The 25029-nt window shown below is 50.4% G+C and overlaps 11 protein-coding genes across 11 annotated transcripts; 7 read left to right on the top strand and 4 right to left on the bottom strand.

The window, feature by feature from the left end:
* Positions 1-93: 93 nt before the first annotated feature.
* N7484_000105 (uncharacterized protein) lies at positions 94-465 on the bottom strand (the record flags this gene model as incomplete). The annotated part of the gene is made up of 1 exon (XM_057110526.1): positions 94-465. The coding sequence occupies one exon, from the start codon at positions 463-465 to the stop codon at positions 94-96; it is 372 nt and encodes a 123-aa protein (XP_056977752.1).
* A 1522-nt stretch (positions 466-1987) lies between these two features.
* N7484_000104 (putative ABC multidrug transporter) lies at positions 1988-6607 on the top strand (the record flags this gene model as incomplete). Its single annotated transcript, XM_057110525.1, has 7 exons — positions 1988-2439; positions 2491-3814; positions 3862-4071; positions 4118-4730; positions 4777-5255; positions 5303-6069; positions 6121-6607. 7 exons carry the CDS (start codon positions 1988-1990, stop codon positions 6605-6607), a joined length of 4332 nt encoding a protein of 1443 aa, XP_056977751.1.
* Positions 6608-6743: 136 nt separating this feature from the next.
* Positions 6744-8355, bottom strand: N7484_000103 (putative MFS transporter; the record flags this gene model as incomplete). Its single annotated transcript, XM_057110524.1, has 4 exons — positions 6744-7370; positions 7418-7962; positions 8018-8126; positions 8176-8355. 4 exons carry the CDS (start codon positions 8353-8355, stop codon positions 6744-6746), a joined length of 1461 nt encoding a protein of 486 aa, XP_056977750.1.
* Positions 8356-9924: 1569 nt separating this feature from the next.
* N7484_000102 (FAD-dependent oxidoreductase) lies at positions 9925-11109 on the top strand (the record flags this gene model as incomplete). Its single annotated transcript, XM_057110523.1, has 4 exons — positions 9925-10296; positions 10344-10629; positions 10681-10980; positions 11024-11109. The coding sequence occupies 4 exons, from the start codon at positions 9925-9927 to the stop codon at positions 11107-11109; spliced, it is 1044 nt and encodes a 347-aa protein (XP_056977749.1).
* A 440-nt stretch (positions 11110-11549) lies between these two features.
* On the bottom strand, positions 11550-13219 carry N7484_000101 (uncharacterized protein; the record flags this gene model as incomplete). The annotated part of the gene is made up of 5 exons (XM_057110522.1): positions 11550-11637; positions 11693-12231; positions 12282-12908; positions 12961-12988; positions 13047-13219. 5 exons carry the CDS (start codon positions 13217-13219, stop codon positions 11550-11552), a joined length of 1455 nt encoding a protein of 484 aa, XP_056977748.1.
* An 864-nt stretch (positions 13220-14083) lies between these two features.
* Positions 14084-16118, top strand: N7484_000100 (putative plasma membrane antiporter; the record flags this gene model as incomplete). The annotated part of the gene is made up of 9 exons (XM_057110521.1): positions 14084-14138; positions 14187-14255; positions 14307-14407; positions 14454-14627; positions 14677-15062; positions 15110-15158; positions 15205-15571; positions 15615-15716; positions 15799-16118. The coding sequence occupies 9 exons, from the start codon at positions 14084-14086 to the stop codon at positions 16116-16118; spliced, it is 1623 nt and encodes a 540-aa protein (XP_056977747.1).
* Positions 16119-16359: 241 nt separating this feature from the next.
* Positions 16360-16953, top strand: N7484_000099 (MAPEG family protein; the record flags this gene model as incomplete). Its single annotated transcript, XM_057110520.1, has 3 exons — positions 16360-16364; positions 16412-16704; positions 16754-16953. The coding sequence occupies 3 exons, from the start codon at positions 16360-16362 to the stop codon at positions 16951-16953; spliced, it is 498 nt and encodes a 165-aa protein (XP_056977746.1).
* Positions 16954-17506: 553 nt separating this feature from the next.
* pgxB (uncharacterized protein) lies at positions 17507-19011 on the top strand (the record flags this gene model as incomplete). Its single annotated transcript, XM_057110519.1, has 5 exons — positions 17507-17848; positions 17898-18065; positions 18116-18289; positions 18337-18582; positions 18631-19011. 5 exons carry the CDS (start codon positions 17507-17509, stop codon positions 19009-19011), a joined length of 1311 nt encoding a protein of 436 aa, XP_056977745.1.
* An 833-nt stretch (positions 19012-19844) lies between these two features.
* On the top strand, positions 19845-21519 carry N7484_000097 (uncharacterized protein; the record flags this gene model as incomplete). The annotated part of the gene is made up of 4 exons (XM_057110518.1): positions 19845-20069; positions 20122-20616; positions 20666-21342; positions 21396-21519. 4 exons carry the CDS (start codon positions 19845-19847, stop codon positions 21517-21519), a joined length of 1521 nt encoding a protein of 506 aa, XP_056977744.1.
* A 382-nt stretch (positions 21520-21901) lies between these two features.
* On the bottom strand, positions 21902-22285 carry N7484_000096 (uncharacterized protein; the record flags this gene model as incomplete). The annotated part of the gene is made up of 1 exon (XM_057110517.1): positions 21902-22285. One exon carries the CDS (start codon positions 22283-22285, stop codon positions 21902-21904), a length of 384 nt encoding a protein of 127 aa, XP_056977743.1.
* Positions 22286-23990: 1705 nt separating this feature from the next.
* Positions 23991-24902, top strand: N7484_000095 (uncharacterized protein; the record flags this gene model as incomplete). Its single annotated transcript, XM_057110516.1, has 1 exon — positions 23991-24902. One exon carries the CDS (start codon positions 23991-23993, stop codon positions 24900-24902), a length of 912 nt encoding a protein of 303 aa, XP_056977742.1.
* Positions 24903-25029: the final 127 nt, after the last annotated feature.

The following is a 25029-nucleotide window of genomic DNA, read 5'->3' as shown; positions in this document are numbered from 1 at the left end:
ACAACCAGTATAGATGTGGTCACTCCGGCATTCCAACTTGGAATGGTATCGTGCAATGCAAAACAGCAGCCCATGCCGTATTGAAAATAGAAGCTAGGCATATCCCATACCTTTCCTCCACCACCCCCAAACCCTCCTCTTAGACATCAAGTCCCCAAACTCTTTAACGCTCTCCACCTCAGACAGCCCACTCCCAGGAAGAGGGGAATACTCATCCCCCTCCGGCGCTAAGAGACCAGGCCGCGTGACAAGTTGAAAATCCTTATACCGTAGCTTACGCACGACCGACACCCACGACTCAACATTGGTCTGCTCCTGACCCTCCACGTACATGATCCCGGGACAACCGCCGGAGCGCAGGAGGACGTAACATTGGTGGACGTCGGCGGCACGTTTGAGGGCGGCGACTTTCTTCCGGGAAGTGATGTGGTGGGTGCGGATTAGGGCGTTGAAACGCATGGGCATTTCGGTCTCGAATGCAACCTGCAGTTTGGATTTGGAGCTGAGGATTGGGTATAGGTCACGTGCATACATTCCTAAATTACATCATTGGAACTTAAATTGATAGTCACCTAAGTTAACTTATACCGTAGGCAATGTGATATATAATGTGGACATTTGATCAAGGCGATCTCATAGATTCTCAAGCTGAATGCCTCTAATTGTCAATTCTGACGACATAGTAAACCTCGAGAGTTCAACGAATGTAACCTTCAAGGTTGAAAGCTTAGAACCAGAGTTAATTAGGCAATTCTTAAAGGTTGTCGACTCAATAATTATTCGAGAAAGTCTCTGGCCACAGTATGTAGGTGCTTTGACCCTAACACGTAGCCATCAATGTGGCGTACCAGGCTGGCAAACCCAGACTACGAAAAGCTTGGGTCAAGACATCAAGCTGCATAACATTAGATACCCTCTACATTTCGGTGTCTCTTGATCAACATATGAGCCCATCAAATGTACCTCGCTCCCTGGTCCATAGCCAGTATCCTTGGTTAAAGTATTCCAAAGATGGCTGGCACTGGGCTTCTGTCAAAGACATTGCAGGGCACGTGAGATCCGACATGAGTTTCCCCTGTTCATTCCTTTTTCATCTCCTTGCATCTCCTTTCCTTCACTCCCTTTTCAAGTTTCTCATGCAATGCCCAATTCTTTAAGCGATCCCCAACCCTGGACTATATCCCATAAATCTAGGATCGTCCAATCAGTCGGCCGCGGATAAGCAAAGGAGCTATTGTGGGCCTCAATTGAGATCGACGCGCAGATGTCATATGCGGTCGGAGAATTATGGATTTATGGCAATCCTAGCTGACACTAAGTTCGAGTGCGATTCGTCCAGCAATTTTCGGTACGTACTGTAGAATGATCACGTCGCAAGACGATCGGCACCTGCATTGACCTGATTTACAAGTACGCCGCTAACTTCCTCCCCCCACCTATGTCATTGGCTTTGGCATAGCACTTGACAACCATCAACAAATCCTTCACGAGCTAACCGCCGTGATCAGAATTTCTTGGTTCGACCCGCTAATTTTGGCTCACAAATGGCTGGTTCCGGTGGAGCCTCTCCTCTTGGCTTCCTGTTTCCGCAAAACTTTCGCCGCGGTCTCCGCCGGGAGCGCCAGACTTTTGTCTTTACTCTAATAAGCTACTACTTTAGCCTGTTAGATACCTCGTGGTGTCCTCGGACCACCATGGCTGATTGGTTTCTGTCGATCCGATGGAGATCAAAACACCGTTCATTGTCGGTGGTCCCACTGGCTCTTTTTTCCCCGAAGTTCATCTCCGCGTGGCGGATTGGCCATCCAGAAAAAGAGTCATAGGACAACTTGGCTTCCTCTTTAGGAAGCTGGACCTAACTAGCAGAATGTATTAAATGAAAAAATTTGACAATGACTGTTTCTTGTTCCTCATTTCGATTTCTGGAAGATGCAGGATACTGTGTCTGCCCATACTGCTTAACACCAGCTGGAAAACAGGGTGAATCATGCCCGCTCCTCTTCACGCTCGTCCTCATCCTTCTTTCCCCCAAGGGCAAGAGGGGCCGGCCTCAGGGGTCCAAGGTCCGCGAGTCCAGGTATCTCATGAGGATGAGGACGCTATTGCCCATATTCATCGTACCCTGACCAAAAAGAGCCACGGAGCCAGCCATCAATATTCAGAACCTCACTCGTCATTTGACAGATTCTTAGAAGAACAGGTTCAAAACGGAAAGAAACAGGTCAATATTGGAGTGTCCTTCCAATCCGTCTCCACTTGGGGCGAAGGTAGTGGCCATGATGAGGTGAAGACGTTGGGAACAGCCTTGTGGCGTACCCTCACGTTGCAGGATATCTATGAATGGACCATCCAGCCCTGGCGAACGACGAAGAAACCCCAAGAGGGTCGTCCTTTGATCAGGGACTTCTCGGGGGTGGTAGAGAGTGGAGAAATGATGCTGTAAGTACAAGCTAGGTCGATTCAATCCATAGCTAATCAATGATTTGATAGGGTTCTGGGACGCCCAGGAGCTGGCTGTTCATCATTCCTTCGAACTATCGCAGGACATCATTCATCTTTCCTAGGGGTGACAGGCTCCATAGACTACTCTGGACTCAGCCCCGAAGAGATTCGCAAGCACTATCGCAGTATGGTCGCGTATGTGCCTGAGGATGATGTTCATTTCCCTACCTTGACTGTGCGACAGACCTTGGAATTTGCTTTGCAGAGCAAGACCCCCAAGCGCTTTCAAGAACGAATTCCGCGCTATTTGGAGATTTATGGTCGAGTTTTTGGTATGACCCATACAATGAACACTCTCGTTGGTAACGAGTACATCCGGGGTGTTTCGGGTGGCGAGCGCAAGCGTATCTCGATCATCGAGTCACTCGCTACCGATTCGTCGGTAACGTGTTGGGATAACTCCACTCGAGGACTGGATGCCTCTTCTGCTCTGGATTATGCCCGTAGTCTGCGCATCATGACGGATACTTGTGGAAAAGCGACACTACTTACGCTTTACCAAGCTTCTGACGCCACTTACGAGCTGATGGACAAGGTACTTCTCATCGATGAGGGACGGATGCTCTTTCAAGGCCCGGCACACGAAGCTAAGCGGTACTTTGAAGACCTGGGATACGAGTGTGCCCATATGCAGACCACTTCCGACTTCCTCACCAGTATCACGGTACCGGAGAGACGCAGGTTTCGTCCGGGATGGGAGAACCGGGCTCCCAAGGGGCCCATTGAGCTGGAGGCGGCGTTCCGACAGAGCTTAGCCTTCAAAAATATCGAGAATTCCCTCGAGCGATACGAGGAGCAACGCACTGGCAAGTCCTCCGCAACCAGCCAGTGCGGATCGGAGTGTGACAGCGTGGAGGAAATCAAGCGGACCATACAGAGTGACAAGTCCCGCTTTGTGTCGTCCAAGTCACCGTATACCATCTCGCTATTTCGTCAGATTGTGCTCTGTAGCCAGCGGCAGATGTGGCAGCTAAAGGGTCACATGGGACCGTTGTACATCAAGTTGATCTCTGCCGTGGTCTATGGATTATTGGTGGGATCCATGTTTTATGATCAACCCCAAACTACTGAAGGAATGTACTCGCGAGGAGGTGTGTTGTTTTACTCGTCAATTCTGCTTGCCTGGTTGCAGATGTCGGAACTGGAAGATGCCATGCAGGGACGTGATATCCTCAGCCGCCAGAAAAAGTTCGCATTTGTGCGCCCCAGTGCAGTCTGTTTGGCTCAAGGTCTACAGGATATGGTGGTGAGCGCACTTCTCACCTTTCTGTACCTGATCGTCCTCTACTTTCTGTCTGGTCTCCGCTCAGAGGTAGATAACATGATCCCCCGGTCTCACACATCGGCTAACTGGAATAGGCCGGTCCATTCTTCATTGATTTTCTGTTTATCTATTTGTGCACCATCTGCCTGACATCGCAGTTCCGTGTGTTTGCTGCGGCATCCAATAACTTTGAAGTTGCATTACGCTATTGCGGTGTATCTGTGCTTTTCTGTATCGTATTCGGTGGCTACGTTCTCTCCGTCGACAAGATGATTCAAGATGTCCCTTGGGTGGGATGGCTTGCAGTAAGTATGCAGTCTGTTCTGATGACCAGCGCTAACCCGGATTCAGTATACCACCCCGGCTTTGTATACATACGAGGCGCTCATGGCAGCCGAGTTCCACAACATGAATTTCACCTGTGCCTCTGGATCGGTTGTTCCATCGGGACCCGATTATACCGACGTCGCATATCAAACATGCGCGTATGCTGGCAGCCGGATTGGCAGCACGGTGGTAAATGGCGATGACTACCTGGCTGCCCAGTTTGGATTTTACTACAGCCACGTGTGGCGGAACTTTGGCATCCTTTGTCTCTTCACAATCGCGTTTGTGACCCTCACTTGCTGGCTAAATGAAACTCTGGAGTGGGAGCTGGACAGCGCTGGGCCAATACAATACGCATCTTCTGGTTGGTTCCAACGCAAGAACAGAATAAACCAGGAGACCGACGAGGAAAAAGCCCCAGTTCCCCGGGACCCCAAGGCTACTCCAGTCGCATACATGGAAAGGAAATCTGGGCAGACGTTGGCTGCCACAGAATCTATGTTCACTTGGGCTGACTTGGAACTCAACGTCCAAATTGGCAAAGAATCTCGAAAATTATTGGACGGAGTCTGCGGCTACTGTAAGCCAGGGACTCTGACAGCTCTCGTCGGAGCATCGGGTGCTGGAAAGTCGACACGTAAGATCACTGTCCATTCTACGCAATTCACAGCTAACAATTATAGTCCTGACTGCGCTTACACAACGTCAAAGTGCTGGTACTCTAACCGGATCTCTCTATGTAGATGACCATCCCATCGATGGATCCTTCAACCGACAGATTGGCTACTGCCAACAAATGGACATTCACGACGAAAGCAGTACTATTCGCGAGGCCTTTGAATTCTCAGCTTTGCTTCGCCAAAGCCGAGAGACCCCGAAGGAAGAGAAAGTCGCCTACGTCGAGACTGTGCTGCAAACACTGGATCTGGTAGACCTGCAGAGTGCCGTGATCGGATCCTTGGATATCGAGAAGAAGAAGCGTGTCACAATTGGAGTTGAGCTCTGTGCCCGACCAAGACTACTTTTATTCCTCGATGAACCGACAAGCGGATTGGATAGTCAGGGTGCAACTAGTATTGTGGGATTGCTCAGACGTTTGGCAGACCAAGGACTTGCGGTTCTTTGCACCATCCACCAGGCTAACCAGCAACAATTCGAGGAGGTAGGTTCTTAGTCTGTCTTTATCTACGTTCGCCACTAATGATTTAGTTTGATCGAGTTCTCGCCCTGAGCCCTGGTGGAAGTACGTATTACTTTGGGCCCGTAGGCGAATCGGGCAAAGCGATTTTTGATTATTTTACGAAACACGGAATCAACCCAGAGAATATCACCAACGCTGCCGATTTTCTTATCGAGATTGCAGTTGGTGGTATGAAAACCTCTGGCGTCAGCTGGGCTTCCATCTGGCGCAGTTCTCCAGAGGCCGAGGACGTTCGAAAGACAATTTCTGGAATTCGCCAAGAGCACCACCACGCCGCTCTAACCGCACCCTCCCCACCTGCTATTTACCAACAGACCGCTCTTCTTACCCAGCGGACGTGTCGTCAGTTCTGGAGAACGGCGGAATACCCATACTCGCGTCTCTACTCGTCCTTCCTCCATGCTCTCATCAACGGTCTTACGTATCTCCAGATTGGAGATAGTGCCACGGACCTCCAGTCCAAGGCTTTCTCCTGCTTTTTGGTTCTGATGCTGGTGCCCGAGTTCATCAACGCCATCTCCATGCGCTTCATCATGAACCGTGATATTTGGCTTGCCCGAGAAGGGCCAAGTGGAGTGTATAGTTGGGTTGCCTTTAGCACAGCCCAGATCCTGTCCGAAATCCCGTATGCCATTATCGGAGCAGTCATTTTCTACATCTTGTATTACTTTATGGTCGGATTGCCTTTGGGTTTCGCGGCAGGATACAGTTTCCTGATGTTTTTCTTGTTTTTCCTATTTGCCACGTCCTGGGGACAGTGGATTGCTGCTTTGAGGTGAGTCCAGGCCGCAATGTCAAAATACATGACGATAACTGACCAATTCAGCTCTGACTCGATGGTGGCGGCGACTTTGATGCCGTTCTTTATTATCATGTGTGAGCTTTTCAACGGAATCTTGCGTCCTCATGACCAGATGCCTGCTTTCTGGAAGTATACTGCGTACTATACCACACCATTTACCTATTGGATTGGTGGAGTTCTTACGGCGGTTCTTGGTGGTACATCGGTGGTCTGCGACGAGAGCGAGCTGACGCTGTTTGCGAGCCCGCCAAACATGACCTGTGGCGAGTATGCCGGATCCTGGCTCGCCGAGAAAGGCGTTGGTTACCTGTTCGACCCGGAGAGCACCGGGACCTGTGGGTACTGCGAGTATAGCCGGGGTGATGACTATCTATCCGGCATTGGTCTGGATGACTCGAAGATGTGGCCTTATTTCGGCATATTTCTCGGCTTCACGATCGCAAACTACTTCATGGTCTACCTTCTTGTATATGTGCGATCCGTCATGAAGCCATTTTGGAAGTCTGGATGATCTGTATAAAAGGTACATAACATATTGAATCACAAATACACCATAAGATCCAACGATACTCTACGTGTGCACAACCCATCTATAGTCAGGCGAGATGCGTATGTAACTCAGAACAAAATCTATCCCGTGATGGCCATTAATAAGCATAGCGAAAGCAAGGATTCTCCTTATCTGTTAGTCCAGCCCACTTGAGCTCATCAACAAGGGCCTCATTCACAGGTCCCTGTCTCTGATCTCGGCGACGGTTTTCCCAGCGGTAATACAAGAATAATATCACGGTAACCACTGCTGCCGCAGCCTGCGTCGCAAGAACGATGATCTTAGCAGGACGATAACCCGGCGCATCGCGCGCCTGAAAGGTCTGTGGACCTATTATATTGCCCACGGAGAACGATCCGGCGACGAGGGCGCTGGCAAACGCCCGTTTCGTATGCCCGGCACAGTTGGCCATCGTCCACTGATACAGGATGGGTAGCGTGGCCACGATGGCGTTGACGAAGTAAATGCCGATCAGCACGCCGGCCTTGTTCGACTTTGGGATGAAAGACATCAAGGCTGCCCCGACGATACCTGGGATGGTACAGAGAACATTCCAGGCCCATCGATGCGATGTCTTGCGAATACCGAATCCGACTAGTAGTGTGAAGAAGATACTGACTATGCCGGAGGGGGTGTTGAGGAGTGCTGAGATGGGGCCCGAGAACCCGAATCCTGCGATCAGAGTCGCGGAGTATGTGGTGATCACCCCACTGGATACCGAGATCTAGTCAAATTAGCTTGCGAGCAATTCGAGCGAAATGGGGCCCCAACCAAAATGGTCGTAATGACCAAGAGCCAAAGCTGAATATCCATCACCGCTTCCCAGATCTGTTCTATGTGCAACTTGGAATTCCACAGGCCGGTCTGGTTATGGCTGACATGCTGGAGAAGAGCGGTCTTCTCGTCATCTGTCAACCAAGAGGCCTTGATCGGCGTATCCGGGATGAAGAAAAAGGTCAACACACCCACGATGGTGGTGATCAGACCCAACATCAAGAACATGATGCGCCATCCTTCCAGCGCGGCATGATGAATCTGTTGAAAGGCAAATGAGATAACCCCACCTATGATCTGAGCGACACCCAGCCCCGTGAACCAGAACATAAATCTTGGGGCCTGTTCACTCCGCGTGTAGTACTGACTACTCAGCAACATCAACGATGGACCGATCGTTGCCTCGAAAACACCAAGGAACACTCGTGCAACCAGCAAAGTTCGATAGTCATGGGCACCCGCCGAGGCTGCAGCAGCCACACCCCAGAAAAAGACATTCCCACCGAGCCATTTGGCGGCAGGGAATTTCTGCAAGCAGTAGACTGCATTGAATTAGAACCGAAAGATGATCAACCGAGCAAGGAGCTCAACGCGTACCATTTGGCACCTCGGCGATCAAGTAAGCAATAAAAAACCACGTGGCTGTGTTGGTGAACTCATTGCCGGTGAGTTTGAGATCTTGCTTCAAACCCATGACGGCAGCATACTACTTTCTATTAGAGCTTTCATGTATCACCATCACAAGATCGACTCACATTTAGCATGACTTTATCCAAAAATTGTAGAACGTAGCAGCAAAACATGTAGGGGAGTACGCGGCGGTCGATCTTGCGTCGTAGCGCAATCAGATCCACATCAACGCGCTCAGTATGGAACTCGAGATAGTCCACTGCATCATCGCGGCCAGCCTTTGGGGCCTGGTTGGACAAGCCCATGACAAGCGTTTGTCGATGGTGGGACGAAAGAACGTAGAAAGAGAGAGAAAGGTTAAAGGGGAGAGAGTGGGGAAGTTGAACAAGCTTGAGTGGCGCAAGGTTGTCAGTTCAACGTTGCGATACCCCTCATGTTACATGCGCAAGTGGGTGCCCAGCAGCACTTTGGGTTGGGATTCCTTCATTCCCCTTGCGCAAGGGGTTTGATTGTCTGAATTACCATTCCTTCGTTTGTTTCCATTCGGGTCTATCACAATGGGATGGGTGTACGCTGCTCCGCCTGAGGTGCAAGCAGTATCACAATATCGGCTGATGCTGGCCCTGTGTGTGAGTCTGACCTTTGTAATGGTCATTATCGTCTGTTTTCGACTCTTTCTACGGGCTCACACAAGTCGACTTGGAGCAGCAGATTATGTGATGGTAGTGAGCATGATCTTTAGTATCGTCTACAATGCTCTTTTCATAGCTCGTGAGTACCAGTTCCTCCTTCAACACATGCGCTCATCGGGACAGAAAGTCGATATGGACTCGGATTGCCATTGGCACTTCGACCAAAGGCAGACTTACCCACTTACACCAAAGCAAGTATTGCTATGAGATCTACCAGGCCGTCGCTGACGGATGCAGCTCAATTATGCAGGACGGCCGATCTACAACTTCGGCATTGCAGGGTTCAAGGCCTCTCTCTGCCTGAGTTATCTTCGCTTGCTGGTCGGGACCTCAAAGAAAGTCTATTGCTTGTTGATCTGGATCGTAATTGTGATCGCAACGGGCGGCCATCTTGCCGGAGCTCTAGTCTTGGTTTTTATGTGCACTCCAGTATGGCTCCCTCTCTCATCATGAAAGTTGACTGACCATGTCCAGGTCCAACGAGCCTGGGATCCCTCTGTTCGTGGTACGTGTCTTCCTGTTGGCGCCACTTTCTACGGTCTTGCCATCTTCACCATTATCTGTGATTTGATGGTTATCTTTCTTTCAATCCCATTGCTCTTGCAGTTGAACATCAAGACAGTCCAGAAGGCTGGTGTCGTGTGCCTGTTCTTGTTGGGTCTCTTCACCACGATCTGCTCAATCCTCCGACTCACTCAGGTCCATCGGGTGGCTTTTGGAGATGGGAACTCGACGATGCTAGTCCTGTGGGGAAAGATTGAATTCAATATCGGGGTAAGCAGGCTATTCCAGATGAACCTGTTCACGCTGACCATCTAGAACATCGTCACTTGCGTGCCATATCTGACTCCGCTGCTCAAGGGCTTCATGAAAGACTTCCGCTCGACGGGTCAAAAGGATGGCAGTCGTGAGAGAGCCTATGCATTGGGGAACTCCAAACAACGGTCTCACTTGTCGAAGGCCCCTGGTTCACACGAGATACTTTATGGCGAACTGGCCTATTGGGGGATTGAGAGGACGCTGGAGTATTTTGTAACTAAGAAATAAAGCCTAATCTGTATTCCGACTGAATAGTTCAGGGGAAAGAATGTTAGTTTTGACAAAGTACCACTTTGCACAGGCAAGTGTCGGGTGGGATTCATCACATCCCGCACCAAACCTTCTTCCGTATCGCACCACTCCATGTCGACCCCTCCAATTCTCATCATCGGTGCTGGCATCAGTGGCCTCATCCTCGCCCAATATCTGCAAAGTCGCCAAATTCCCTTTGAGATATTCGAGCGCGATTCGGCATTTGATGCACGAAACGGAGGATGGGGACTAACGCTTCACTGGGCCCTCCCAGCCCTACGACAGTTGCTACCCGAGCATCTAGTAGCTCGGTTCCCGGAGACGTTTGTCAACAAGGATGCAGCAGCCCGCGGGGATATGGGACGATTTCAATTCTTCGATTTGAAATCCGGCAAAGCCCTTTACAATGTCCCTGCCGAAGAACGGATTCGCGTGAATCGAGGACGATTGCGGGAGTTGTTGACAACCGGACTGGACATTCAAGTATCGTGAGGGAATTCGCTTGATGGAAGAATAGCTAATAATCTCAGTGGAACAAAACATTTGTTAATCTCGAGTCGTCGGAGTCTGCCATTACCGCTCGCTTTGAAGATGGATCTTCTTGTACTGGACGTCTGCTCGTTGCTGCTGACGGTGCACGGTCGCGCGCCCGACAGATCTTGTATCCCCAGGGATATGCAATGAATTCACTACCTGTACAGCTTCTGGGGGCATCAACACTTTACACGAGAGGACAACTGGGCGGTGCAGAGTTGATCGACCCTTATATCTTCCAAGGGTCCCACCCCGACACCGATGTGTTTTTATTTTTCAGTTGTACGTGACGCGATGAAACGTATTGGTGCTGAATCGCTAATTTCATGAAAGTTCTGGACACCCCGAGCAACTTTCAGGACAGCAGCAGGGATGAGTATCTCTGCCAGATTATCGTCTCATGGGCTGATCAAAAGGGCATCGCTCTGCCTTCGGGAAGCACAGATCGTATCGCGCTGATGAAACAGTTGACTGAGAACTGGGCCGAACCTTTTCGCTCCTTGATACACAATCTACCTGAAGACAATGAGGCTCGGTCAATCCGCATTGAGGATTGGATCTTTCGTCCTGGCCAGCGTGATGCGCACCCTCGAGCAATACTCATGGGAGATGCGGCGCACACTATGACCATGTGTTAGTGGCCCACCCATAGAATGACTGGAGCTGACAATTATAGTCCGTGGCGAAGGTGCCAATAATGCGATCGTGGATGTCTTGGATCTAGTCACGAAGCTGAATTTCGACATGGGGAACCCATCGTAAGCTTCTCCTGCCATGATATTGAATAATGCTGATCTGTTTATTACCAAGTGCATTCTCATCTGATAACCTGGCGGATTCCCTGGCGGCCTACGAGAATGAGATTTTCTCCCGTGTCGAGCCTAGTTTTCTTGCCTCTCGGCAGGCTTGTCTGGATGCACACGACTTTTCAAAGATTGAGGGAAGTCCACTGGTTACTGCCAGGTTGCTTAAACGCAAAGACTAAATGTCTTCTCCCTGACTCGACTTCAAATATGCCACCCTGATTACTGCCTGCTATCAATCATAAGGCACCAGTTTGGCAACGAAGGACGCCTTTCATTTCAGAAGAGGTTGAGAAGGAACAGCAGAGCCGTGAGATATAGAAATAAAATCTGGATACTTCTATTGCTCTAGACCCGAAAGTAACCTCTAGTCGATAACCAAGGCGATGCAACTATACATTAGACCTTGACAGTCTCTAATTCCGGATCAACCTCCACACAGGTACTTTCCACACACGGCTTCTTGATGTTCTGGGTGGAAAGCAATCTAGCCAGAGTCAGCACAATCTCATACACCTTACACAAAGACTGGTAGTACTCACGCCTGATACCGCTGGATATTGCGGATCTCCTGATCCACCAACGCTTTCAATGCAAACTGGATATCTTGCACGAGACTATCACACCGACTCTGCGTAAAGTCTTCCCGCAACACCACCCGCATCATGCTCATCTTCTCACAATCCGCCGCCATGGTATACGCAGGAACAATCCAGCCCCGTTCCCGGAGCTTATGCGCCAGAGAGAACTCATCGAAGAGGATGTTTTGCGCAAATCCGAGACGGAATGCGACGACGGGTAGACCCTTGCCACCGCCATCGCTCATGATCGTGAAACCCATCTGCTGGAGCTGCTCGGTGAGGTAATCTGCTGTGTGGGTGAGGTTGCTCATGATGGCGTGGTATCCACGTCGACCGAGACGGATCATCTGGTAATACTGGGCGATGATGTGGGAGGCGGGCTTGGAGAAGTTCAACGTGAAGTTGAGCTGGTCGGCACCGAGGTAGTTGATGTTGAAGATTAGTTCTTCCGGTAGATACTCAGGTGATCGCCAGAGGGCCCATCCGATACCGGGATACACCTATTGTTGTGAGTATTTGGTTTGAATGACAGGATTCGGGCCTGGCTCACCAGTCCGTATTTATGACCGGAAACATTGATGGACACGACATTGGGCAGCTGGAAATCCCACACCAGATCTGGGTTCACAAAGGGAGCGACGAAGCCACCACTGGCAGCATCCACATGAATCGGGGTGCTGAGTTTCTTTGCGACCAAGGCATCATTGATCCCCTTGACATCCTCGTATTGTCCGGTGTATGTCGTTCCCAGGATGGCACAGATGCCAATGGTATTCTCATCCACCAGCTCGACGGCTTGGGTGGGATCGATCACGTATCTGGTTTCTGTGCATGGGACCAATCTCTCGTCGATCTCGAAGTACCGGGCTGCCTTCTCCCAGCACACCTGTACCCCCGTGCTCATGATGATGTTGGGTTGCGAGGTGTCTTTCCCTTCTGCTTTCCGTTGGTTCTTCCATCGTTTCTTCATAGCGAGGGTGGCGAGCATGATTGCTTCCGAGGAGCCAATACACGCTGTCCCGATCGCCGTGGCTTTGTCCCCTTTTTTGGGGGAGTGGAAAAGGTTGGCGAGCATGTTCAGACAGCGTTGTTCGATCTCGACCGATTTGGGGTATTCTTCATGATCGATGACGTTTTTGTTCGAGGACTCGAGCATGAGCTTCTCGGCTTCGTCCTCCTGCTTTAGTTAGAATATCCCTGAGTAGTCCATGGGTGAATCTGGGACTTACCATATATGTCGTGACAAAGCTCGCAAGACTATGCAGGTTAGTGGAAATCCTAACAGTGAACCTGCTCAGCTTGATTGCATGCTTACTTTAACATTGGGTTTCCATCCAGAACCAGGTCGTCCTTGATCATGCGGTAGGCAGTCTCTTTGGGCATTTCATCGGAGGGAAGTTCATCGCAAGGCATATGTTCGGATGCGAACCGAGAGCCATACACATTTGTGCATCCTCGAGATGAAGGTCGTTTGTGTATTGATTCCATTGTGAGAGTTAAGAGTACTTGATTGATGATATTGGAAGTTGCATGCGAACACAGTCTCTTATACTGTTATTCTTAGGGCTCAGGGGGTCGAGGGAAAAATCACGCATATACAGTAGAGCAATGTGATGCGGCATTTCTTCGACTGAAACCCGGGAGATCGGCTTTCTGTCTTTGACAGTGATTTATTTAATCCATTCTCGAGTTCTCTGTCCATCAAGATCCCCAGGTTGTTGATGTTTACTCAAGACCGCAGTGCAAGCTATAACTCTATTCGCCTCTTTACTAGAGCCAAGCTTTTCTAGAAAGTATTCTTGCTTCGCCAAGCAGCCTTTCCGATCAGAAGAGTAAAAAAAGAATTCCATTCCACCCCTTGATCGCAAACATTCGTAATGATATGCAATGTCGATCATGCGGGTCGATCTCCCCTGCGCAAGGGGAAACATTGCCGCGGCACGGTCGATCCGAGTGTGATGTGAATCGTTGAACATGCATGTCCGTACGTTCCAAGGTGCCAAGTTGGAATCATGAGAGCCTGGGGCTGGAGGTTATGTTGAAAACAATCTATGCTATTGGGTGATGAATACTGGTGATTGTCTCATTCCCAACTGGTTCTTTCCTACATGTAATATACATCGGCAGTGCAACGGACGTGATTTGTAATTCCCTTGATAGGCTTATCTATGACACGTCACGTCCCTGGCCAGGGAGGCGATATGATACCGGTTCATGAAGGGCGCATTCCGCACTGCCATGATCCCGAACCATATGTCCCTCACGAGCCCTTTTCCACCAGGCTCTCCACCAAACTTGACTGAGCCTGGATGATTCAGCTGCTCACGCCGTATTTCTGCTTGTCTGCGAAGGATGCTTCATCCAATCCTTGATATCAGCAACTTTAATGTGATTCTGACATTCTCAGGTAAGACCAGTCTCGATGGGATACGAATTAATCTCACACTTGACTCAGGAATATACTTGCTTGTGTTTGCTCTACTCTCTCTCAAATTAAAGCAGAGATGGTACCTCGGTGAAGCTTGTGAGTCCGTCGACGCGATCAGCGTCAACAGAACGAGACTAATTCTTCCAGTACCGTCTTTCGTGGTCGGGGTTATTCTAGGTCCCGTCTGCGCAAACCTGATCGATGCGAGACGCTGGGGTAGCCATGTTGAGGAAGGTCAGATTGCCTATGTAAGTGATCCGGCCAGGCATGTGAGGCCACGAACTGATCGAATAGGCCTTGACGCGACTGGTCATTGGTATCCAGATGGTCAAGGTAGGATATGAGCTGCCGAAACAATATTTGCGGCAGAGGCTAGTCGAGCTCACCATTTGCCTTCTTCCACTCATGGCATTGCAGTGGCTGGCAACGTCGGCTTGTATTCTGTTGATGGTTCCCCATTTATCCTTTGTACGTTATCCGCGTCGCCTCGGGAGGAACACGGTGCTAATCATCGCAGCTCACGGCTTTGATTATTGGATCGTGTGTCATCTGCATTGACCCCATTCTGTCGCAGGCCATTGCGAAAGGGCCCTTTGCTGACAAGTACGTCCGGCGTCACCTGCGAGAGTTTATCTCCGCCGAGGCTGGTGGGAACGATGGGTTTGGCTTTCCATTCCTGTTACTCTCCATATCCATTCTACGGTATGCCGAAGTACCGCGGAGTGACGCTGCAAAACGTGACTGGATAGGAGAAACGGACACAGGGCGATTAGGGGGCAATGCGAGCCGTGCATTGGCGCACTGGGTCGTCGAAGGAGTGCTGTACATGATAATCATGGGCTCAGGATATGGGCTGTTGGTGGGATTCGTGGGACGCAAGGGCCTGAATCTGGCGTCGAAGAGGTGAGCACCTTTCAGTCAGATCGTGGTCAAAACGCTCACCTTCGCAGACGATGGATTGACAAGGATAATTTTTTCATCTTCCCAGTAGCAATTGGGGTGAGTCATACGGTTCATCATGACGGCTAGATACTGACATCTCTAGTTGTTCATCGTGGGCACCTGTGGATGCTTCGGATCCGACGAGACTCTTGCCTGTTTCATCGCCGGATGTGCATTGAATTGGGATGGTCTATACCACTCCGAAGCCGAGGCACGCCATGATTCATTCAACTCGGCCATCGAGGTGATTTTGAACTTTGGCACCTTCATCTTCATCGGGATCAGCATGCCCTGGGACCAAATGCACCTGCCGCAGGTCACGGGCATCACGATCTCGCGCCTTGTGACTCTTGGGATCTTGCTGTTGCTGTTTCGCCGGATCCCTGCAATCATGCTTGGGTATCGCTTTATGCCGAAGATCTGCCACTCGTGGAAAGAGGCTTTGTTCATGGGATACTTTGCGCCAATTGGTATGTTCACCAGGACCTTTTCCTTGCGTGGCTAACCTAGCAGGCGTGGGAGCCATCTGCTATGTGGAATATGCACGTCGACTTCTCCCTGACCCTGGGCAGAGCGATACCGAAATCAACCGATTGACAGCCGCGATGATTCCTGGTTAGTTGCCCACTTACTCTTGATCACTTGGTTGCTCTAACATGTCCAGTGGTGTATTGGCTGGTCTTTTTTTCGATCGTAGTCCATGGACTGTCAATCCCAGTCCTGAATGGAATCTACAAGTGGCTGCGAGTTCCTGCCATACGAGATCATCCAGTTGAGGTCATGCTTCTTTCCGACAACGAACCAGTCCCGAACAATAGCGTTGTTGATCGCCGCGTGCACTCCGTAATATTGAACAATCGGTTTTCTCGCAACTTTACCGATGAATCCGACGAGCCACAAGACGAGCCAGATGCTATGTTGTTACGATCCAGGAATCAGGAGAATTATGCGGAATCATCGCGGTCTTCCACGAAAGAGTCTGCGGGTCAGGTTGAACAGGCTTGGCAAGTGGTTTAGTCGTGCTCGAGTTTGTGGACCAGGTTGGACCAGAAAATTAGCTCCTAATGAATGTCCGATCGTGATTTGAGATTCGGCAAACAGGTTTTGGTTGGCAACCCCCCTTGAGCACGGATCAGCTGATCTCATCGCTCCTCGGCCCCTTAAGAACCCACATGCGCCGATCGCTCGGCCTCAAAGGCTCATAAGCTCGGTTGACCCCCCGAACCTTCCTCAACCAAAATTTCCCACCCGGTAAATCATGTCGTATGTAATTTAAACCCCCTGCGCGATAAAGTCGCTTACATTCCCAGTGCCATTTTGACAACGCTTGGTCTGCGCGCCGCTCCTGGCGGGCAGGTCCCTAATCACGCCGCAACTCTGCTTTTGGCCAATTGGGCTCTCGCGTATGGACTGATGAGTACCCGACTCACCAAACTATATTATGGCATCGACAACAATGCTGCTCCCCGTGAGGATCTGGCCACATTCGGGGAAGCTGCGGTTAAGGCTGGCAAGCTTGATCGCCGTACTCTGAACAAGTTGAAGCGTCGGGAGGCCGCGCATGCCAATGCGGTTGAGGGGTACAGTTTGTTTGTTGCTGCGAGTAGGTTAATCCTCAGGCCATCTTTGAGTTCGATTCTGACATGACACAGTTTTGACCGCGGCTTATGCGGGTGTCCCGACCGAGTCCATCAACACGATCGGTGTGTGGTATACCTTGTCTCGGGTCGCGTATGGTCTGGCCTACACATACATTGAGTCGAAATCGCTCAGTTACCTGCGGTCGGTGGCTTGGTGGTCTGGTAACATTAGCTGTATCACTGGACTGGTGCTTGCGGCGAAGAAGCTGTGAATTAGATGTAGCACTGTATAGTTAGAGCCACCATGAGGTGGCATGTATGTTGAGGACTCAGTACTGGTGCCAATCGACTATTGAATATAGAATATAGAGAATCACAGCGAGCAATTTCCCGAGTAAAGCCGGAAAGACGAGATCCTTGTTGATTCTTGCAGATCAAGGGTGGTTGATTGGTGGAGAAACATATTCAGACAAGACGGTAGAATATGCCCCGGCCATTTAACCAACGCGTGAAGCAGCAGTGAGAGCAAGTACCAAGTTCCCCACTCCCCCACGCTCTTCACTTGGCACAATGCGGAGAGAAGACCCACTCAGCCGACTCACAGTGTACACAATACAGTGCAGAGCTTGGCTATGTCCCTGTTGATCAATGCCAATAACAAAGTTTGCCTGTGAAGATTTCTACAGGCGGAGAAATCCCCTTGACCCCGCGAACCTCCAGAATCTCAAGACGGGGAAACCTCGTTCGAGCTGGGAGAACAGGGCATAAATACCGTCAAGATGGCCATCCGTCAATTTTCATCACACTACTTCAATTGACATCACGATGAAGCTCCTAGCTCTGGGTGTACTTTTTGTGGCCGCCGTTAGTGGCCTGGCCTCCTCCCCACATGTGATTCCAGGGGCACAGATCATCCCTGCCAATGACAAGTCGGGACTGAGACACATTGGCGCGTTTCACAAGAAATACCCCGACCGTCGGACCGTGACCATTCGTGCGTCGAAGAGTGACCATGACGACGTGTCTAGCGACTTCCTCTGGGGCATCAAGCAAGCCAATCATGGTGGCCGGTTATTGCTAGAGAAGGGCAAGACTTACGTGATTGGAAAGAAGTTGGATCTGAGCTTCTTGAATAATATTGAGGTGCAACTCGAAGGAGAGATCAAGGTACCTATTGACTAGAGCACATACATCCGGGGCCTTCTAACGCGTGCAGTTTACCAACAACATCACCTACTGGCAAGCAAACAACTTTTACTACTCTTTCCAGAAGTCCATTACCTTTTGGGTCTGGGGAGGTCAGGACATCAAGATCTTCGGAAAGGGAACTCTGAATGGTAATGGCCAGAAGTGGTACGATGAGTTCTCGGGCAGCCAAATCCTGGTAGGAATCCCTGACATCTCTCTCCGCAGCGAGGTTCTGACCTGCTATAGGACCCCGACAACACCTTCTACCGACCAATCTTGTTTTTAACCGACAATGCCACCCGAGTTAGTGTGGAAGGAATCACGCAGTTGAACTCGCCCTGCTGGACGAACTTTTTCGTCCGCACCAACGACATTTCTTTTGACGATGTGTTTATTCATGCGTTTTCGACCAATGCTTCAGTATGTGACCTGGCAGGACGAAATTGTGCTTGTCTAATACTGTATAGGTCGACGCGGCGAACACCGACGGCTTTGATTCCTACGTCGTGAATGGACTCAGTGTCACCAATACCCGGATCGACGTCGGCGACGACTGCTTCTCGCCCAAGCCCAACACGAGCAACATCTTTGTGCAGAACATGTGGTGTAACAACACCCATGGCGTGAGCATGGGTAGTATTGGACAGTACTCGGGCGAGATGGATTTCATCGAGAATGCTTATCTCGAGAACATCACCCTGTTGAACGGACAAGTGAGTCATCCCCCTTCTGCGTCATCATACAGGTCCTGACCTAGACAGAATGGAGCTCGCTTGAAGGCATGGGCCGGTCCCGACGTGGGATACGGTCGCATCAGCAACATCACGTATCGCAACATTCAGATCCAGAACACGGATAAACCGGTGGTGCTGGACCAATGCTACTTCGATGTGAATGCGACCGAGTGTGCCGCCTACCCATCGGCAGTGAACATCACGGACATTGTTTTCGACAACATCTGGGGCACCTCGTCGGGGTCCAAAGGCAAAGTGGTGGTGGATCTGACCTGCTCACCTAACGCGGTCTGTTCCAATATTCATCTGTCGCGAATCAATTTGACGAGTCCCGCGGGAAGTCCCCCGGAGATTATCTGTGATGGGATTGACGGAGACATTGGGTTGAACTGCACGAGTTCCAGCTAAGCGGAAGATGAAGGAAAAGGGGGCGAAGATGAGACCTCACCTGTGTATTCGTACTTAACAACGACTCGGGGTCAATCTCCGAAAGGATTTAACATGTCCGAGTAATGCCAAGGGAAAAAGTGATCCCCACAATCTCGAGGGAAATGTAAGCGAGAGACCTGGACTGGCTGGAGATAGTACTCGGTGAACCATATAATCTAAACTCAAGCTCGACGGCCCAACGGAGCTTTGACCTTGAAGTCAAGTAGAAGTCGTAGGGAAATAAGCGACAAGAACGTGGCTCAAGCCACCTTTTGCGCCAAGTGGCAACAAGCATCGCAGTTTGGTCCCCACGATTTTGCTGGATTTGCTGGATTTGCTGCGTGTGTTGGATTTGCACTTTTTGCAGGTCCGGGGGAAAGGAGAGATCATTGATCAACTCAATAATCTGGGGCAAACCATCCCTAGTCCCCCGGATTCTCTCAATCGCATCTGTCTCCGGCCTTTCATTGGCTTTCAATCTCTTTCGACTTTGGAATCATCTCCACACCCCACAATTATCCCCACCACCGGGTTAAGATCATATCCGTCCCGCCAATCACACTCGGTATACGCGCCAACTCTGGAACGCGATCCACCTCATTTTGGCTCTGGTCTGGGGGTGGATCTGTTTCCGTTGCCGCCCCCGGACACTCTAGCTGTGCACGCGGAGAAAATGGAGAAAATGAAAAACGGTACTATAGGGGCCTACAGGGGTTCCCTATAAGTACTTGGTCTGACCGTCTCCCTGGTTCCCCCAGGCTGGTCCTTACCGTTCTCCTCTATATCCCCTGCATCCTCTCACGCCGTCAACAATGGAGAAGATGGGAAAGACAGATAGCAATTCCCAGCATGTAGAAGGCGCCCCGAGCCCTAGTGCCATGGAGTCGGGCAAGACGGAGGCTTTCTATGTCGAGGATCGAGTGGCCCATCTCTCTGAGGAACATCGCCAGTATCTATTGGCGCGTCATGGTACCCTTGATCTGGACCCGATTCCTGATATGAACGATGCCGATCCGTACAATTGGCCCCGTTGGAGAGTAAGACTTCGGAACGCAATGGCTAGGTGCATTCGTGCTGACAAGAGTGTAGAAAAACCTCAACCTGGGTCTCGTCGTGTTCCACGCGATGATCGGTCTGTTTACGGCGTCGTCGATTCAATCCGCCTTTACCAACATCTCGGCCGATCTGGGGGTCAGCATGCAGCGTACCAGTTACCTGGTGTCGCTGTTCATCGCAGTGCTGGGTGGTGCACCTCTCTTCTGGCGTCCGCTGAGCAACCGCTTCGGTCGTCGTCCGATCTTCCTGATCTCGCTGTTCTGTGCTATGATTGGAAATATTGGTTGTGCGAACAGTCACTCGTACGCCACAATGGGTCTGTGCCGTGCTATCACGGCTTTCTTCATCAGTCCCGCAGCTGCTATCGGAAGTGCCGTTGTCGCCGAGACCTTCTTTAAGCAGGATCGTGCGCGCTGCATGGGTGTCTGGACTCTCATGGTGACCATCGGTGTTCCCGTTGCTCCCTTCTTGTTTGGCTTCTTGGCTCTGCGCGTCTCCTACCGCTGGATCTACTGGGTTCTCACCATTGTACGTCCACCTTTTCCCCAAATCCACTGCCTGTACTAATCCCGACCAGATCAACGGTGTCCAATTCATCATCTACTTCTTCTTCGGCTCCGAGTCCCTCTACATCCGCGAAGAGGGTGCGCCTAAGCAGGTGACCACCGAGAAGAGCAGTCTCCTCCAGTTCCGCCGTATCGATCCTACACCTTTGCGGTTCTGGGACTTCATCCAGCCCTTGAGCTACTTCTCCAAACCCCGCGTCCTCATCCCCGCCGCCGCATATGCCATGATCTTCCTCTGGGGTAGCATCATGCTCACCATTGAGATCCCCCAGATCATGCCCGAGCAGTTCGGCTTCAACACCCAGGAGGTCGGTCTTCAGTTTCTGGGAGTCATCTTGGGTTCCGTGATTGGTGAACAGATCGGTGGTCTGATTTCCGATCGCTGGATGCTCATGCGCCAGAAATCCAGTGGCGAGCGACCGCCCAACGAGTACCGTCTGTGGCTAAGCTACATCGGTCATGCTCTGACCATCTGCGGTGTGGTTGTGTTCTGCGTCCAGATGGGCAAGGCTGGAGACAAGTGGAACATCACTCCCATTGTGGGTGCTGCTATTGCTGCTGCTGGTAACCAGATCGTCACCACGATCAACATTACCTACGCCGTTGACTGCTACCGGGCCGATGCGGCCAGCGTTGGTGTGTTTATCACTTTTGTGCGACAGACCTGGGGTTTCATTGGACCTTTCTGGTAAGAATCTTCTCCGAACAAGAATACTAGAGACATACTAACCTGCTTAACAGGTTCCCTAACATGTATGTCAACCTTGGCTGGAACACCGGAGCCGGCATTGCCGTTGCATTAATGGTAGGTGTGAGTGTCATCCCCACGATGCTGCTTCAATGGCGCGGTGCTTCATGGCATTAAGCCGCTATTTTTTTTTTGGTTCTGTTATGTTTGGATTATAATGTGCGAGGATTAAGTACTATAATATGAGATGTGCAACTGCATACGTTTCAATTAAATTGTGTTCAACCTCGGATGCTTAGTAGATTAATCCACTGACACATGTAGCGTAATCATTCATGTCAAAACATTAAATTCCAGTGAGTGCATGACTTAAAACTCAGAATACAAAAACTCTCCATGCAAAGTATATATCTTCCGTATACCCGATTACCTTGTCCACTAAATACAGTCCCAATTGGAATAGTTGAATCAATTAAAATTCCAAATCAATCATGACAGGCCAAGCGAGACGCCGGCTCTGCCAAAACGCATAGCACCCAAGTGCTCATGTAGGACACATTTACATGCCCTCGCATTCACAAACAACGTAGGCGGAGCACAAATCGACAACAGGCTTGCCCAGGGTAACATAGGTATCCTCGGCATCAAGAGAGGCAGTCAAGTGGTGCAGTTCTTCGGTGAATGTGCAGACGGTTGTCTGTTCAAAGGCCGTGAGCTGGGCACTGGACGCGAAGACCAGGCCATGTTTAGCGAGGGAAGTGTGGCCCCAGAGTTCTTGGACAGGACGCTTCACGCCGTCGACGGGGATCACAGCATTGGCATTGGCGCCGGACTGGTCATTGGCAAGCTGGATAGTCGCGGTGTATGCAGGAGGTCCGTTGGTAGGTGCGGCCAGGCCGGTGGCAGCGAGGAGGAAGGCGAGAGCGGTAGTGGTGAACTGCATAATGATAATTGAGGATGATTGAGGAAAAATTCTAGATGGGATTTTGCTTTGGAGGATCGTTGCTTGAAGCAGTGATGAGCTGGGATGCAAGACGATATATAGCTTCCATGATCACTGTTCTCGGTTCCATGAACACATTGTACTGAAATCGGTTGTTTGAGGGTTGCCGTTTCCGTCGATTCTGTCGAAGTATGGGGTTGCCCCACTTGGCCGCATTGAGACAGACGTTGATGTTCTCACGGTCCATATGATGTTATGAATTGCTGTTAAAATGGTGCAACCGTCACTAGACGAGCCCTGCCTTCTGAACCCGAACCAAGTGAAACCTGCGTCGAACCTCAACACACATAGACTGTGTTGACCATGGTCCAGCGAAGGTTTGCTGTGACAGCTGCCAGGTCTAGACTCAAGCATTTCTCAGAATGGAAGCGAAAGCAGCGATCACTACTGAGCAGAGCTAGTCTTGCAGATCACCGTGGACCGGGCAGTTCCCGCCTCCGATGGGCCCGAAAGGAATTTGAAGCAGAGCTCCAATATGGCATCCCTGTCGGACCGGATAATCTCGAACTTGGTTTCATCAAAGTCCTTGCAAACATGCCAGTGTGTGGTTGAGAATGCTGTGCGAACGACATGGAATGTGGTCCGGAATCCAGGCGACAAGGCAGCAACCTGCGCCTGTCATATGATCGTGTCCTTGGAACTTGTTTCAAGTTCTTCGTCCATTCCAGTGTCAATGCAGATGCATCGCGACCAAGGTCGAGACTGAAAACATCCAGTCAACCTTTGTTGAAACTTTAGAAGTTAACAACTAGACGTCATCAGTTTGATTACGGACGACTGCCATGATTGTCCTAGCAGTTGAAGTCCCGCCTGTCACCCTCAACATTGCATAGTTCTTCACTGCGTCAGTACGAGTGTACGAGGAAGCTTATAGAATGCGCAGTGAGTCGACACTGCAGTACTGACCGCCCTCTGAATCCAATGTGAAGTGAATCAACCCAGTTCCAGTGCCTGCTAGATCGTGTTTCTGGGATAAGCGGGAAAATCATTGAACGGTCAAACAAAGAAACATGCACTGGTGAATAGAGGATGTATTCAACAAGGAAAGAGATCTACATGGACAAGTGACCGAGGCGTGAATCCGGGCCGAGATGTTTCCATTTGAAGTTCGAAGGATCCAGTGAATCTCGATGTCCCCTCAATGTGGTTTGTGCGCAGTTGATAGGGCTGGATCTTCACGATTCGATTCCTTCCACGAGGAACACACGAGTGGGCAGGGACTACTTGATCAGCAGAGGTGTCGAGTCCACGTAGCGTGGGTATTCACGTGACAGACAAAGAAACACGAACCGAGATCGAGAACCCGATCTATATATGGTTCATCTTTGTCTGAGCAAAGATTCAACAAAGTGGCAGGATGAGTGAAACCTAAAAATGGCCCAAAATAATCTCCGTCGTGGCTCTATGGCCGTTGTGCTAAATTTGGCGATTCATAGTCCCCTTATCATGAACTAAACTTAGCACCTGACACAGAGGCAAATAACGATGCTCTGAGGCTTAAATACGGTGATCAGGTCTGAATCTCCTGTGAAAATTATCCATCATGCTTCAGTGTCAAGCACTCGACAGATATCAAGATCGAAGCCACACCAAATTCAGGAACCTTCCTATCGAAAGACCTTACGTGAACCATCATTTCTACAAGATGGCAGTGGTCTCTTCTGAAACTGCAAAGCTGTGGGATGAGCTCGAATCGCGCGGTGCTCAGCGACAGCACTGGATTGAAAATGCACCCTCCAAGTCTGAGGAGAAATGCCCGATCAAGCCTTCCTCCTTCAAGGTGGAGGACCTCGACGGATTCGAAGATACGTGGGGCGATGCGGCGTATTACCCAGCTGAGAGTATGTCAGTAACGGAAGAAGTCATGGGAATCCCGGCCCCTCCTCGCGAGACATGGAAACGATTCGAGCGACTGAAAGTGGACCCAGCGGCAACGCCAGTTCAAGATTCGAGACTGTGGCACCTCCACTGCTGGGAAGGAAACCTCGCACCGGGCATCATCTTTATCGAGAACATGTTTCGACGACCGGGTGCAGGATCCGAGGCTGGACCGCGATCCTCGCAGATGGCGCAGGCTGCATATCAGTCGGCATTTCCCATCGACACCCTGAAGCATGTCATTGTCTGTGACGTGATACACAAGGAGACGAAGCGATTCGTCAAGCGCCAGCTCTACGATGATCGCCTGTATGAGGACACTGGGATTGAGTGGCCGAGTGACCAACTGGTGGCATGGGAATATGATACCCCGGAATACAAAGTTCTTCTTGGAACCAAGATTGGTGCGGTGGTGTCGTGGATCGTGTTAGGAGCCTTTAAGCGGGGCACTCGCAGGATTTCTCAAATCTGCACGGTGGCACACTACGGTCGCTGCATGCTGATGCGATTCGATATCGAGACCATCAAATCTGGACCGATGGCCAAGGCCGGTAACGTGCTTGCGGTCGTCCCCGCATGTGAGGAGACTGCGAGTGAAAAGGGTGAAAAGACCAACAGTAAGAGGAAGCGTGATGTGAAGAATGAGGATTTCGAGCCCACAAAACGCCAGAAGGCTTGATATTTTGTTAGTGATGTATTTGAATACGCATTTCTTGGGACTACGTTTAATCGATGTACGTTAATTCTTCATTGGTAGAGTTTCACATGCAAGCATGAAGTAGACTTGGATCGTTGTGCAGAAATTG

Source organism: Penicillium longicatenatum (assembly GCF_028827895.1).
Source record: "Penicillium longicatenatum strain IBT 33135 chromosome Unknown contig_11_segment0_segment0, whole genome shotgun sequence".
NCBI lineage: Eukaryota > Fungi > Ascomycota > Eurotiomycetes > Eurotiales > Aspergillaceae > Penicillium > Penicillium longicatenatum.
The sequence above is the reverse complement of the archived record's forward strand: the minus strand, read 5'-3'. Positions and strand labels throughout refer to the sequence as shown.